This window comes from Opisthocomus hoazin, chromosome 4 (assembly GCF_030867145.1).
Source record: "Opisthocomus hoazin isolate bOpiHoa1 chromosome 4, bOpiHoa1.hap1, whole genome shotgun sequence".
NCBI classification, from domain to species: Eukaryota; Metazoa; Chordata; class Aves; order Opisthocomiformes; family Opisthocomidae; genus Opisthocomus; species Opisthocomus hoazin.
The window spans coordinates 58,973,085-58,990,214 of record NC_134417.1 but is presented as its reverse complement, the minus strand read 5'-3'; the positions used below and the strand labels follow the sequence as shown (position 1 = coordinate 58,990,214).

Below are 17,130 nucleotides of genomic sequence, written 5' to 3'. Positions count from 1 at the left end.
TCGAGGACATGAGTTTCTAAACTAGTCCTGACACACCATTATCACCTGCAGATCATGAGTGAGATTTTATCAAATGTGGAAGAATATACTGAACTAGTTGTCCTGACTCATTTAATCAATAGAGGAAAAGAGATACTTTAGAAGAGAATTTTTTTTTACTCTACACTAGACATTTAAAAATGGTCAGATGAGTTGTTTCCTAAAATTCTCCTTTTTCTCCAGTAATTTACACAGGGAACCTAGGTAATCATCACAGACTTGGCTGAGGTCTGATGTCTGCACTTCACAACACTTTGATAGCTTGGGGACATCAGCTAGAGACAAACCTGCTTATTTCACGGCTTCAGGATGCTTCTAGCAGAGAGTATAACAACGGTGCGCTGTAATCCTCCCAGGCTTGTAGGCTAAGGACAACTCAAAGTGTTACGGTCTGTTTGGCTTTGAGACTATAAAGATTTACAGTCTCTCTGGATATGGGATCTTAGTACTGTGGAGGCACTTACCACACCTTCATGTTGCACCCAGACAAGTCAGGCCATGACCTGCGAGTGGCATAGATGGTTACGAGGCCCTGTACTTCAAACGTCAGATGGACATCAGCAGAAATGCAGTGTTCACTCTGCTGAACGAATGCTTATTGACCTTCAGCGTGTGAAGCAAACCCAATGGTTAAAACCACTTATGCTAAGACAAGGAAGGGGTACTTCAGTTTTGGGGTAACAATTGGCTTTAGTATGTTCAAGTGGAAGAAACATCCTGGAGAAAGGCAACTTTCTGAACACATGGGCCTCGCTCTCTTTCACCTATTGCCCTCTGCCTGTGTTCAGACAGAGCATATAATTGCTTTCTTCATGGGTGAGCACCCCAGGGAAGAAGTAACTCTAGATACAAACCTATTGGTCCTGTCACAAATATGGCCTGTGTTCAAATTGGCAATTTCATGAGAGAATCATATTGTCCTGTTTCAGATAACCAACAAGGTGAAATCTTACATTGTAACAAGTCCCCTCCTCCCCCAACTATTCTTTAATTTAAAAAAATTGCAGAGAAAATGAAAAATATATTTATTTTATTGGGTTTGCAGAGGACAAGAAGTCAACTAAAAAACTGAGAGGGCTAAGGTATAAGTTAATTGTACATACTTGGCTCTGGGAGTAACGAATGCGCTTGAAATACAGAAGGCTAAACATGCTTTTTCATAATTAAGAAGAAAAATATGAATCCCTCACTTTAATTCTGATTTCCTCAATTATGATGACCTTCTACTATAAATCTTTCTGCTAAATACCTATCAGAAAGCATCCAGGTCAATTAATTAATTAATTGATGACAGGTGTAAAAGCTGGTTGGGAAGACATTGATAGAATCTCCTAGTGTTGGTCATTTTCACCTGTCAATATAAATCTAATTTTCAAGCAATACTTTTGAAGCAGTTAGATGAAAGGGTAAAGTCAAGTTACCCTACTTGCAAAGTGCAATTTCCATTTGTATTTTGTGCGGGCACCCACCCTCCAGAATCCCGCATGCCCAGATGTTTGTTCTTAGTCCTCTATTTCTTGTACATCAACAGATACACAAGTACTAACTTAGGTGAAGGTGAAAATCAAACTTGTATGTTTTAACTGGCTGTAATTTAGTGAAAGGTAAAAGAATGTAGGAGCTCTATAGTAAGGCTTTACTACAATTCATGGCCCAAAATTACTATAATTAAAGGTGTTTATGCAATATTTGAAAAGGAATAAAAAAGTTTAATGGGAAGGAAAGTAAATTAGTCATTACTGACGTTGGAAATGCAAAGATGCTGACAACACATTTTCTGTTTCAGCACATCCATTGGAAAATACTCCCTCTGCAAAGGCCATAAATGAATATGCTAGCAGTGACATAGAGGTGAATTAAGACAGCCCTAAGGCAGACAGGATGGGATTTTTATTTACATTATTTACATTGTTTTCAGCATGCTCACTTTTAAAAATCCCTGTACCGAATCTTTTCCACACTTCGACCAGTTTTGTCAACTAACTCCAATGTAAGTCAAGCCTCCATCCCGCAGAGGGGTGTTTAGAGCAGGCACCACACCCTTCAAAGTCTGCTAACGGAAGAGGTTTGTGGTGGTTTGTTTTTTTCCTACTGCACCTCTCTCTCCTTCTGCATCTGGTGAAAACAACGTAATTATTACAGGCTTCACTTCTGGTCCACCTGAAAACTTAAAACCGTATGCCACTGTCTCGAAAGCTCATTTGCTTTGCTCCAGTCACACGCACAGTCTCACTAAAGTGAAAAAAAATCATTCATACCCTTAAACCAAACTGTATTTGGTGTTTGCAGGATGTCGTTTTTATGGCACTACAAATTGGAGCAACTGCTGCTTTGATAACGCTCCCGCTCGCCTCCCAGTTGGGCACTTGAACACTTTTGTTAGGTGCTCACTTAGTAGTTGTTTGATTTTAAATGTGTTTCAAATTCTTTCAAATTTTAGAAGCTCGTTTACAGCCAAATAAAAGCTCATCAACTCAATATCCCAATAATAATTTCTTATGGGTTTTTATAATATGCCCACGTAATCTTATTAGCTGGCTACTTAGGAGCTTTGAGCACACATGTTGTAGACTTTCTTTTTACACCTCTGACCTAAACGTGAACAAATATTTTCAAAAAATAATAATAACTACAGCAATGAAGTAGAACTGCGTATATATGAAACCCAAATAAGAAAACAGAAAGCCAGATTTCTTTGAGCGGTGAGGTCAGTATTTCCCCCTTGGCCTTTTTGATAGCTCCATAATGCACACCTGAGCTCTAGAAGACTGATCCTCAACCCCACACTGATATGAATTAGGAATCAAAGTCAGGTAAGAAAATTTTCACACACGGCCCAGTGTGAAAACGGGCCAGTCCTATTACACTTTTTTTTAAAAAAACATGGATTTGAAACCATGTGCAATTAAGAGAAGAGCAGGCCATTTCCAAGCATCTTGCCTAAGCATGACTCTGAAGAGTATGCTAGAAAAGCCCAGACATGCACTGATGCACTAGGCATATCCTCGTGGTCCCCAGCTCTCCTGCCCGCGCTCTCCAGGTGTCTGCCACGGCCCAGGTCTGCTACCCGAGCTGCCTACAACCCTTCCCGGGCTCACTGTGCTCAAGACAGCCCCCATCTTTAGAGAGATGTAGGTGCTGCTAGCTTGGCTACATGGCTTGTACGCCTTCCGCTAGGCTTGCTCACAGACACCAGTGCAAATCCTGTAATTTCTCGCACACAGCTTTTTAGCAGGCAAGGTGTTAGGAGATAAATCAGAGACAGGCACTGCAAGTTACATATGCAGGAAGGAGAATAGGTGGCAACTGGTGGGGAACATAAGATTTGCAAGAGGAACAGAAGAAAAAAAAAAAACAGTCAAGACTAGGAGAAATCAATTTTAAATTAAAAGCAATAATCAGGGCCAATATGATGAGCAATATAGTTGCACTTGCAGTTTGAATGCATGAACCGAATGATTGAATGAACTGGAGATTAATCAAAAATGATTCACAGAACTAAAAAGGGTAAGCAATTCCACAATGATATACTCTAAAAAGCAGTTAAGTTTCTTCTGAGCAATATCTAGAAGTATGCTTTGGTTGTTAATGAAGGCAGTTAAGGAAGGAAAGAAAAAGGTTGTTGCTTACACTCGAGTAACTAATAAGTATCCTCATTTCATTGCATATCTACTTACAGTGATTAAAATTCAATCAAAATGTCACATGCCCTTGCCTCCTAAAACACATCTCATTTTATTTTCACATCTGGTATATGCTATGTGTATTAGCTAAGAAGAGCAGAGAGATAGTTGAAGAATGCTGTCCAATTGCAACATCATGGAACTCATTCCCAGAGTAATCATCAATCTTATTCTAAATAGTCACATAAGACAAGATCTAGCAGACTTTCTCCTTGCTACAGGCTCCCTGCACAGAACATCGAGGTAAATCCATTTCTCAGAGCTATTGAAAGCAGATCCTTCAACCTGTAGATCTGAAAATGTTCCCAAGGCACCATTAATCTTACACATTTACCTGAGCATCAGAGGTATCCTTGAGCTCTTCTAGTCCTCTTATTTCTTGACTGCTGTTTTCTTCATTTTGATGAATTGCTAAAATAAGAAAGAGGGAATGTATTTGAAGCAGGCAGGTTTAAATCACAAGAAGCAGCAAAACAGTATGGCCCAGTTTAGATCAAATTAGATGACCATTCAAAAAAACTCATTCCAAGTTCAGCTTTCTAGTTAACTCCTCGAGTGGTTTTGGACAAATCCTAAATAAGCTATACCTTATTTTTCCCAAGCAGTACTAAATAGTTATATTCCTGCTGCTGTTAGTCCTGATAAAATGGTGACATTTAAGGAAACTCCACTTTTCCATACATTATAACAAGACCTGGTGACTCATAAAGAATAAAAAACCATACCTCCCTTTACTTTCATTATATTGCAGCAGGTCAATTCAGACTAAACAAAATAAGCAGATTTATCCCTCATCTCAAGACTTGGAAAATTCCTTGTAAGCAAACTGATGTCAGTCTTAACAAACACCACGACTATCCATAAAAGTCATCTCCAGAAATAAACGGTAGCAGAAGATGTTCTACTGAAGGTTATTTGCTACCGGCACAATAAGAGAAACCAGTAACTTACATCAATTAACATTGCTTAACACCAGAAACTTTTGCCAGACTTTAAAGAAAAAAGTTTTGGATCAAACTTGCAATCTCCAGAAGGGTCAAAACCATAGTTATCAGTTTACCTAGCTAAAGAAACAAGGACTACTTTTGCAGGGACACATCAGACTTCTCTATTGCAAACAGCTATATCTACAAGTAGATTTACTATCGATAGCCCAACACACCCTTCCAGCCAACACACCCACCTGCTGTACTTCGGTGGGGCATTAAGCCCTCAGACGTTCTGAAATGTGACACGTGGCAAGTTAGGAGGGTCAGACCCGATGAAACACATGTGAAGTGACTTGACCTTACACCATACTCATTTACTCACAAGGACCACACTCAAACATCTTTGATCTTATGTACACATCAAAGGATTTGCAAGTGTAGCCATAGCAGTTGTGACAGCAAAAGCGTCCTTGAGGCAGTAGAGCTGGTAAATCCATTTCCTGAACAATGCCAGGCTCATGGCTTTGATGGACGGGCAAGAGGGTTCAGCTTGCATGCTTCCTCCTGTCCACCCCCTCTCTCCTACACCCTGCCTGGGTACCTGAGCTGGTCGTCAGGCTGCGTCTGAACAGTCACAGCACAGTGTTTTCAGACAAGGACCACCAGCCTTGTTTTGCCTTAAAACCACATCTGTGAGCTGAGGCAGCCCAGGATTTGACTGCTGAGCAAATTGGCTGTTGAGGGAGCCAGAGAAGGGCTGGCAGGCAGCAGTACCACCTTCACCAGCCACCCTCACCTAAGCTCTCCTCAACCCTCAGCCTGAATCTTTAGGCACACCATCAGGTTGCCACAGCTGAGCTAATACACGTAACGTGAGCCATGAGGTCTAGCTTGGTGTGTCTGCATTCGTGCTCAGGGCCTGCCGCAGACAAAAAAGCAGCCTAACCCTTAGGCAGCGTCCAGTAGCTTAAAAGAAAAGTAACTCTAGACTGTTCTTGACCTCTAAAATAAAGCACATACATTTATTTCATTTATTTTCTTTTTACTGCAGGATTTCTGCTGATATTGCTATGCCATGTAGGGTGTAATTATTCTTTCTTCTCCTACAGTTATGCTATCAAAAAAAAAAAAGTAATAAAAATGTAACTATAAAAGGGGAAAAAAAGTCATTTTGTTAATACAGTTTATTTTGTTCAGGGATCGTTTTTAATCCATTATCAAAGGAAAACAGGGGTCTGGTATAAATCTTCACCAGTGTGTTTGCTGGCATCACTTTAAGAGCCAACATCTGAAATTCAAGGTGAATGCTGAAAACACAGGGTCAATCTATAGCTGTAACAGAAGGCACGTATAATAGGGGTTATATCCCAGCAGCGTTTAGAGCTAGGCAAAATAAAAACGTGCTTGGGAGATTGCGGCACACCTCTGCCCCAGGCTGGCAAAGTAACGACCCAATGAAGCAGTAACCAGAGTGATGGCCTCAACAGCCCCACGGGGCCCCTGCCTTCCTAGTGCGGGTCAGGGCTTCCCAAGGCAACCCACTCCACCCAGCTGGGCTGGGGGCTCTGTGCAGGCCCTTCCCTCGTAACCCGCCTCCCGGCCTTCCTCCCCGAGAGCTGCCTCATCCTCCTGCACACTCCCACACATGTGTGACCCCGTTCTACCCACTGTGGCTGCAGGGGACACACAGCATTCAGGGCACCCGTTCGCCAAAAGCTAGTCAGAACAACCGGCGTGAGACGGGAACGTTGCAACGCCAGAAGGCATTAACGAACATTAAAAAAATCGTTTGAGCAATTGCAAATGGCTTAAGTCTGCGGCTGCATTAGCAGAAACATAACTTTTCCCCAACTCTCCTTTCAATTTTCTCATTTCTCCTAAAATCAATTTGATGTAGCCATTGGTGAGCAAAATATCCCCACAGATGCTGGCTATTAGTCACAGCATTTAAAGGAGTGGCACCTTGCTAGTAACAAGACCACGGGTCCAGGTTTAAGTGATTTGCATTGATCCAGCCAGCTTTTCCAACCAGCCTGAGCAGATGGGCGCTCCACAAACAGCTGTGCTGGGGAAAAGGTTAGTGGCTGCTAACCGGCTTCTTGTCACCGGGCTCTGTTACAAGCACCCCCTTCCCTGCCCGGTGCCAGGGCGAGCACCCCAGAGCATCTTCAATCAAATCAAACAAGTGGACCTTTGAGTAACAGCAAGCGGCTGATAACCTGGCTGGGCTGACAGATTAGCGAAGGGATGGCATCTGGCCAGGGATCTAGTGACAAGCAGCAAACACCCAGGGCTGAGGGCAGTAATATCTTTTACCTGGCGCAAAAAGTAAGAGGGTACGTGTCCACAACCCCAATGGATACAGGTTAGCATTGGGCGTTGAACAATTTTGGGATGAGCGACTATAAGAAAACGACCTTGGTTTAGATGTACCATAAGCGAATAGCTTAAAAAAGAAAAAGAAAAAAGCTGGTTTTATCAGCAATTTCACAGTCTAAAAAAGCTGAAAAAGTTCATAATCCAAATCTAGCTCTCCTTGGCTTCAATGTTGTTGGGACTGTGTAAGGAATGTAGAACAGAAGCAGTAAATATTTTCTTAAAGGAACAAAAAAAAAATATCCCAGGCCTCACACTGACGTTCTTGCAGCCCTCTTGGGAGAGAGGGAGCAGTCGACCTCTGTTTCATGAAATTTCCATCGCGAGCTTGAGTTTTGTGTCCTCTCTGCCTCCTACCCAAACCCCTAAGAACCAGCCACAACTGAACCATTCAACTACACCCAGGGAGCAATACTCAGGGAATCACACCATCCCATACGTCTTTTTCCATCACAAGAATGTAGCGCATGGAAGCCTGAAGTGGCCACACAGACAGATAACAACGCTTGATTATGTTTTCCTGCTTCTGGATGAAAAGGTTACTACATGTTTTGCCTATAAAATACAGAAAAAACCACATATTTCTTAAAATATTCCAGGGTATTCAGAAATTTATGTTACTGGGGACCATCACACACACGTAAAAACCAACTGCTGTATTTCTGTACACAGCGTACCTCCTAACCCTGTTAACAACTCACAGACACCCCTCGAATTGGCCCAGGCGCTGCCCTCATGAGCTCTTGTGCACACAATGCAAGTTCTGTCATAAAATAAAAGAATTCAAGGATAATTTCTGACACTTACTGACAGTTAGCACATAGTATGAACTGGTATTATCTGAACTGTCAGGGTGGTTTCATACTGTACAGGATTGTGTTATAGATATGAATAGAAACATTATGGCCTTAATTTGACAAAAGACTTAAGTCTATTTCTTGTGTCAAACTGTGCGAGGCTCTCCAAACTGTGATGTTTGGCCCAGGCGTTGCCCTCGTGAGCTCTCATGCACACAATACAAGTTCTGTCATAAAATAAAAGAATTCAAGGATAATTTCTGACACTTACTGACAGTTAGCCATTTATTTTTTAATCAAAAGGCTTAAGGTTGGAAATTCAACTGTAGGAAATGTGAGCAGAAGGTTAGGGTGGGATGGGAAAGTATTTCCCAGGCAAGTGTTGATTCTGGGACGGTTCCCTAAAATTGCAACATGTACTTAGAAAAAAGTTGTGAACTTTGGAGCTCGGCCAAACTCTTCCTCCTCTGCCAGCATAAACCAGCGGGCTTTGCTCCTTGATGTGATTACCCCAGCACGTCTCACAAAGCGGCAACACCAGGGAAAGACAAAGGTGGTTTACCCTGATCTATATGTATCTATTTAATGTTCTGTTTGGGTTCAGGCTTGAGACCAGAGACAGGAAAAAAAATGCAGAGTGACCAATTCCCTTTTCTACCTGCAGCGTTTCTCCTCCTTTGGCGCAGGTCACCATGAATGAAAGAAAAAGATTTTAAATGAGCATTAGGTTGCTAATATGGGGTTCAAATGTGTCCATTTGCAAATCAGTCGAGGGAATCCAGGATGTTGGTTTTTTTACGGTCACTTAAGGATCGCAAGGGCCATCATCCGATCTGAGTTCATTGTGCCCCCATGGACCAGAGTTGAGAAAATAAAGGAATGTTGGAACAGAGAATTCTTGTGGGGGAGACCCTTGTCCTTTAGTAATCCCATTTCAGCTTGTTAAATCAGCAGAAAAAATAACAAATAAATAAGAAACAAAAGTAAATCATTTTGTACTAGCTACCTCAGCAGAACCAGCCATCACACGGGGGCGTGAAGGGAAAGGGAACGTAACCATTGCTCACGCTGGAACCGAGCTCTTCCTCTGTGTCACCATTACCGACCGACAGTGCTACCCCGCTTTTACTGCCACGCTACGAAGTTTAATGTAGATTTAAGATATTGGAAGGGGTTTGTCTTCCTCAGCAGCATGCAGCATTACAGGCATGCTAAAGGGCTGACCTTAGCTGAAGAGACTGGCATGCAGTGAGGGTCACAACAGCCACCTGCAGCACTATGGAGCTGCTCCTCGCCTATGGCAGAATCCTGCCAAGGGTGCCGGGGTTACCCACAGAGGACTGCCTCCACAATACGCTGTTCTGTTTGCCCCCAAACTTGAAGGTAAATTAATTACATTTGATAAGCAAGATTTTAAAAAGTCATAAAGTACAATGCACATTATTTGATTTTAATACTTTGTCTGATTCATCATAGTGGAATCTTTTACCCAACTGAAAGTGGAAAGGACAGTTAAAAAAAAACCCCACACATAAGTCAACTCCTGGAACCCACAGCATTACAGTCTTCCCAGAGGCTTTGCTGTATTGTGCTTTCTTCCTTTTCTATAAATGAAGTTTCTTCTTTCTACTCCTTCTGGCTGCAAAGATAACCTTCACAACACAAACCAAGGCACTAGCGTCATTCTGCTGCTGCAGCCAGCCAGACTGGAACAATAACACCAGGAGAGGTGTGAACTTCCTCCCTTTGGCTTAATAGGGTGTTAACTTTGAAAGCTAATTATTTAAATGCTTAAGAGAGGACTGCCATCACAGTTAACCATTTTGCTGCCGAACAGCAGGCAGGGACATCTGTCCATCCGTAAGGACCTCACTCTGGGTGGCACCCACATGGCCTTTACAGGTCAGAAAGCCAGCTTAGCTCCCACCACGCTGGCTGTCCCACACCACCTGTACTTACTATTCCCTCTCTGTACTACTGTAAAGCATCTGGGGTTTGTGGATTAGCAAAGGATTACTGGCTCGGTTTGATGACCTGGTTGAGAATGGAGCCCCCAGGCTGCAGGCAGGGCAGGGGGCAGGGCACCCTGCAAGCCGGCATTGCTGCTAGACTCCTCCTGCCACACAGCTCCAGCTTCAGTCCTTGAGCTTGTCGCCAAGTCCAGCTGTGGGACCAGGACTGCCTGCCTTTTGGGGTGGGGAGCCCATAAACGTTGCCCGTGGCGGACATGCAGTTCACATCTGCATTGCCCTAGGCTGCTCCCAAGGGTGAGCTCGCCTGGGGTGTCACAAACGCTCGGGCTCAGTCCAGGGGAGCAGCTGAGTATGCGGGATCCCAGCTGCACGTGTTGTCCCAAAAGTGGGTTCGTTTACCCGGTGTGTGATACCTGGGCACGGGCTGGGCTGGGCAAGGAGCTCCCTGTCCCCGCAGCTGCTCCAGAGGCAGCTCTGCTCGCTGTAGGAAGATCCGTCACCCCTTAGGCTACGACCCTCAGTGATGCTCCTTCAAATGAGGATGTTCATTTATTATTTAGTGATGTTCTTTAACCTGCTAACATCCTAGAACATCAAACCACTCTGCCCTTTGTAAGATTTCAATCCCTTCACAGTACTGTGTGATCAAAATTTACACATGCATTTCTTTTTTACTAGCTAGTAAGCAAAAGACACCTATGTGCCCTCTACAGATAGGAGGCACACACCACCTTAGAAGTGGTAAAAAGCCTACTTCTAACTAGAAGAACTTTCTTTATTTGACAAGCCAACAGATTTTCACGGTCTCATCCCTGCTGGATAGTTATATCCTGGCTTTCTGTCCCTGTCAAACCCTCACTGCTGAAAAGACCTCCGGAATCTGCAAGAACATTCCCCAGGGGAAGGCTCCAGTGCTCAGAGAACCAGCAGCCTGCACCAGCTGATTTATCGTCAGCTGCTGGGAAGCTCACAACTTCTAGCATTCTTCTATCTGAAATTTTTTGGGAGGCATGTTTCTTTTTTGTTTTGTTGTTTGGGTTTTTTTTTTTCCAAAGGAAGTTGCTAGCATGAAGCTTTTCAGAAACAGACAGCAAAACAGCATTTTTTTAAAATCACATCATTCTAAGCTAATTTCATAATTTTTGAAAACTTTATTGGTATTTTGAACAATGGAGCTTGTGGTATCCCTTGTTATTCTCTGTGGAGGGTATACAGCAAGCTCTAGAGAGGCTGGTTACTATGGCAGCTCTGAGCTGTTTGACAGTGTTATAATGTTTGCTGATGCTTATTAATTTATCAGAGTGGAAAAAAAAATGAATAGCTCGTACTGATACCACTGGGGAAACTAAAAGCTAGATCTTCTAGCTTACGTAAGGCACTAGTGTTGAGCAGTGGGAAGGAAGACGAGCAGCAAGTAAACGCTTTACAAACCTCAGATTTGGGGATCATTTTAAGCCAGACCAGGTCCTTGTGCGTACTTCTGTATTTTCCAAGTCCTATTTGCAAATTAAAGGGGGAAAACCAACAACCACTGAATACCTCTGTTGTCTCCAAAAGCTACATGTAAGAGACAGCAATAATCCCAGGAATAAACTCCTCCAAACTGAGAACTGATTCCTTATTTACCATGAAAGAGTACTCTTTTCCCAGAAATTACTGAAAAGAGAAAGCTTTTTAAACTTATCCTGAACATGTTTCCTTTTATTAGCAATATAAAAATTGCCTTTCAGCTTTCTCATTCCTTCCCACTATTTCTGCATATATATATGCAAATTATTGTACAGATTTCCCTTCACTGAGTACACTACATATCTCTGAAACAGTTGGCAGGCCCCTGGGGGGGTGTTGCCCAGACAGCTGTGCAATCAGCTGAGTAAATCAGCTAATTAAAGAAACAAAGAAAATGCAAAAATTATTAAAGGCAGACTCCCGCTTACAGCATTGTTCAGCACTTCTCTATCTAAAAAAGCACAGCAAACATGGGATGGAATGAAGGTGCTTGTAAATTTGGAAATGAACTATTACACAAGTTTTTTCTCATTTTCTCTCAAATGCTAATCTGGGATTCATGATATTTATGCTTTGTAGTTTAAATCAATTTAATACAAATTATTCCAGCATTTTATTTTGCTTTAAAATGACAAAAGCATGAAATGTAATGTTGGTTTCATAACTGATTTCTGTATGTAAGAAATGGTCATTAACTTCTGCTTGACCTTAGGTGTAGAACCAATATTGAATTTGCACAGAGGGTGCTCATTATGCTAGTCTAGTTTCCACGCAGAAAAATAAGTTCCCAAGGGTCCTAGGGCTACAAGCCATTTCTCAGATTTCAGATAGGAAACAGGACTCCCGAAAATGATGCAAAAACGTTTCCTCTCATTGCAGAGTTTATCAAAAGGAACAGATAACAGCAAGGGTAGGAATCTGCAATCCAAACAGAGCAAAGCCAGAGTGGTAAGAAAGGAGGCTGACAGATGTAGATTTGGTCTTGCTGATCCACACACCATTAAGGCGCCGTTCCTTTCCACTGCATCTGAATGACCACAGGAAGGACAAACGTCAGTTTAAACGAGACTCAGGCCCGCGTACATTATATGGCCATTGTAAATTAAAAAATGAGCGGACCAGGTAAAGCCACTGATATTTCCCAACTCTGTCAGACTGCAGCCAGAAGCCTTTGCTGCTATTCTTTTCACATTATTGTACAACTGGTTTTGTTAGGAAATTCTGTTTATTTTATTTATCAGAACTGAAGCCTTTCATCTGGGCTTGAAGGCCCATATTTCATCCAAGGTGGTGGTGCATGAGAAAATCATAATTTGTAAAACACCTCTGGCTAAACAAGGAAGGCATTTTATAATAGATAATCAACTACTGTTGATTCATGTGGCCAGGGTAGGTTTGGTTTTCAATGCCTGGTACTTTGTGATACATACAAAGGAAAAGCTACATTTTACACCCACTTTGTGAACAAACAGACTCATATTTTATCACGGAGAGAAAAAGTGGAAAATGAGTTGCAAATTCTGTAGGATTACCACAGGAACAGACAGAAGCAATGTTCTTTGTAGCAATAGCAGCTCAAGAATGGCTGAATGCAGAAAGCCTTAACTTTCACCCAGTGCATTTAGACATTCATTCCCACATGCATGATACTTAAAATTTAAAAAAATCAAGTGGCAGGGAAGTATCTATAGCAGCGTTGCCTGAAATGAGATGTTGGAAGGGTGGAAAAGAGCCCGTTACATGATCAGCAGGCACAGGGAGAATGGTTGCTGAGAACTGATCAAACAAGGAGGTACGGGCAGTCGTTGAGCAGGCTGGTGCAAGGCGAAACACCAGTCTCTTTCACGGAAACATCCTCCAGGCATGGCCAGGAAAGGAGCAGGAAACAAAGAGGACTCTGAATAAATAAATTCTGTGAACTCTCTGTAAATGCCTCTCCCAAAGCACTGGAAACAAAACAGTCACCTGGGAATTGTTTTTTTGTACAATTGCTGTCTTTCCGACCTTACCGTGCAATCCTTTTTTGCCTATGTGCAAAACATCTGTCACCTACACAGCTCTTCTGCATTGCTCATTTCTTCTATGAGAGTGCCTTACAGATCACACAGAAAGAACTATGAACGAAGTTCTGCAACAACTGCAAAAAACAGACCATAAGCTGCCAAAATCCCTTGTAGCACAATTCCCACCAGAAAGATCTTTGGAGCTCTTTTCCTCCTTTTTCCAAGGCCCAGAGTCCATACTGCTTTACGTCAGCTGTTAAATACACAAAGGCTGGGGAACAGAACTCTGTAGTCCATTCACTGATGTTGTCCAGGGCACTTCCCACCCCCAGCATTGCCCAGGGAGGGCACAAAGCGGGCGGTCACCGATGCAGCCATGGCACAGCGGAGCTGTGTGTGTCGCACATCACGTTCCTGACCAGCCAACACAATGAGCACCACTGCCCAGGGCTAGAAGGGGTCTGCTCCTATCCTTCTGAAGCACTGCCGGTTTCTTGGTATGCCTGATCTCAGGAGTAATGGAAGAATCCCACAGGATGCAACGAGACATTGGTCCCTAGGGGTGGGCATTCCCTTCAATAAGGCATAAAATGTTTAAAAAGGATCACTTAAAGAAGTCAGCATGATTATCTCCCTTACTTCAAGGTATGAAACCCTTAAAGGACAATATAACTTTTAAAATATTCCTAGCTATGTTTTCAGGTGCAACTTTTATTTTGAACCACATTTCAATGGGCAGAGGAAAAGTAAAGTTACCAAGACCTACCAGAAGCATGACAAACCTGTACCTTTACTTTGAGCGGCCATTTCTCCAGGACGAATATTATTAGTAACACTTGCAGAAGAACTCTTATTCCACACATTTTGCGAAGTTCGCCCCTTGCTTTAAAGAAGTGGCTGCTTGGAGGAACTGAAAGTTGTAATGAGATAAGGTCTTATTTATGTAAGTAAATAAACCCACTGAAGAGAGACATAAGGGGACACAGAAAAGCAGTAGGATCCTACTGATATCAACCTTTTTCCACCCTTCAAGATTTCTCAGTTTCTCCACAAGGGAAAATGCACACCTCTCTGGCACATGACTGCCACTTTATTCTGTAAACAGGAGCAAGTTTTTTCATTCCTTTTTATGACCTTTTTCAGTGGCATAAAATAAGTGACCATAAACTGTGTACATTTCACACCAGAGATATTGTGTATCTGCTTGTTTACAAAACCTGTAAGTTCAAAGGCTACTTAATATGTTTGAGATTTAGACATAATACTGAACTACTCCATTCTTGAATGACCTTTGGTCATATACTCGTAACCTCATTTTTCAAGTATGTGTACAAATCAAATTCAGATTCATAATGATTTCCATTGTCTATATAAAAACTCTGCTCTACAAGTAAATAAAACTAATGACATAACATAGGACATTCATACAGCACCACATGACAAAGTTTTTGCTAAATATTGTGGAATAAAGTTACCAAGGAGTCTCAAAAGGATCTGTGCTACTTGGGTAAAAGGGCTAAGCGGTAAAGATGCAGTTTCCTGACTTAACTAAGCTGATAAAATATTTTAATGCTGCCAAAAGGGTCTTACAGGGCTCTTCCCCACATCCTTCCACCTCCTCACCCCGATAAGAAGTGACCACTCTCACTTTGTGCCAACTCTAACACATGCTGCTGCAATCCTGCATGCTGCTCTGGCTGCCCCGTCTGAAAAATAATATCATAGATGTAGCAAAGATGACCAGATTTAACCGAATAGATTTGGTACGAGGAATGACTAGTGATTTAGCCTGGAAATGAGACAACTCGCAGGGGTATGACAGAGGTGCACAAAATCCTGAATAGTATGATGATGAACTGGGAATGGATTATTCACTGCTTTCCATCACCAAATAGCTGTATGACAACAGAGTCAGGGTCATGGGGAAAGTGTTCAAAACAAACAAGAAAAAATATGCTTTCACATACCATACACATGAATTGTGGGACTTGCTGCCACAAGATAGGACAAAGGTTAAGAGTATAAGAAGGCTCAAAAAGCTATTTGATAAATTGATGGAGAAAAGGTCCACCAAGGGCTGCCTAACACAACAGTTTGGGTACAGCAAAATCCCTCTAGCACAGACTGGTAGATGCTGAGTACGCACACATCAGAAGAAGGGCTGTTTGTACTTGCTCGGTTTCTCTGCTCTAAGCATCCCCTACTCATCACTCACAGTACGATCGGAGCTGGATGGACTTTTAACCTGACCCAGCCTGGCTGTTCTCATGTTTTTAACCAGGCTGACATTGCCTGGAGTGTGTTCGAGTCGAGTCACGCAATCGCTCTGACAGCAGTGCTGTAGCGGTGGCGCAGCAGCTGGGAAACAGAATAGCTGCTCACAGCTTGCTTTTCATTCATGTCGGCAAAGCTCAAGCCCCAGTGACTGCTTCATATTGAATCGTCTGCCCTAAAATAAAAAAAACTAAGCAAATCACATAGGCAGTTTAGTCCTGACAGAACCAATACAAAAGAAAAGAGGAAGGATGGATGTGCATACATACATGTCAGGATAGGGTGAAGGTGATCCAGAAAATGTCAAATACAAAGCTAATAAGTTCCAAAAGTCATATTATTATAAATAAAAAGTAAATGACTGATTTTTTTAAAAAAATCAATATAGCTTGTCAATTTAAGAATGATGTGACTAAAAAACATCTAACTAGACTGTGGAAACCTGAATATCAATCCTAAGAGGGAGCAAAACCACACACAAGTGCTAGGGCTTTTGTGGCTGCCCTGCCCTTCACAGTGGACGGGAGAAGCACCCACAGCCCTGTGGCTGCTCCCGCAGCACCTGGGGAGAAGCTGCAGTCACCCCCTTCCTACCTCATCGATACTCTGTCAGCTGTTATCTTAATTAGCCCCTGTATTCGGAAACACGAGGACCAGAGCCATGCTCTTACTGATGGCCCTTTGCACGCATAAAGTCATAGAAATTCCTTTAGATATAACGTTAAAGGAATTTGCTGGGTGATGCCATGGGGTGCAGCTAGGTCCGTGCACAGAAATGCAAGGCGTCTTGTTTGTGGATGGGATGAACACCAGTTCAGAGCATCTACCTGACAGATTTTCATCAGCTCAGATCTATCTGTGTAGGTATGCCACCGGCTAAAGCCTCCAGCCTGAGGCTATTTACTGCTTTTTATCCTTGTTTTAGCTACCATCTCTAACACATAAGAAACATGTCATGAGCCATGACAAGCAATTGAGACAAATGCCAACCCTTGTAAGCCATCAGACGAGAGGCTGCATTTCTGTCATGTTTCAGCACATTTGCAGAAGCCATCAGAAGCCAGCAAAGTATAAATAAACACAATTCTAATGCCAAGTGCCTACAATTAAAAAAAAAAGTTCTCTTCTGCTCCAGTTACTTGCTTCCCCAAGACCTTTTACCAAATCAAGGAAGACAGCATTTAATCTTATTTATTTCTAAGATTAAGTAAGAAAAATATTAATGCATTTTTATAGGCCACAAAGAAGTGCACAAGCTCATTTCCCCCTCTTAGGTCACTTTTATCATGAGAGCTTTATTCTAATGAATATTCTAATGAAATATAAATGTGCTTTCTAGTCAACAGTGTTACTGAGGTCCATCAAAGCTTCAGGATTACAGACATTAATTTTACCCTTTTTTTAGTTTTGTTTGCAGAGAAGCTAAAAATGCTGAGCTCCCTCTACCCAAGGGCTCTCAAGCATCTCTCTATCAGCTTATGCCTTGCTATTGGAGTGGCATACTTGCAGTATACATCTGAGATACGAAAATGGAGCTTTTTTCTACA

At 42.3% G+C, this 17,130-nt stretch overlaps 1 protein-coding gene across 1 annotated transcript in view; it reads right to left on the bottom strand.

Moving 5' to 3' along the window:
• Window positions 1-17,130, bottom strand: part of RAPGEF5 (Rap guanine nucleotide exchange factor 5) — a 166,050-nt gene that overhangs the window by 96,814 nt on the left and 52,106 nt on the right. The window contains exon 8 of the mRNA XM_075419178.1: window positions 4,057-4,133. Within this exon, the coding sequence (XP_075275293.1) occupies window positions 4,057-4,133 (77 nt within the window). The remainder of the gene's footprint in view (window positions 1-4,056; window positions 4,134-17,130) is intronic.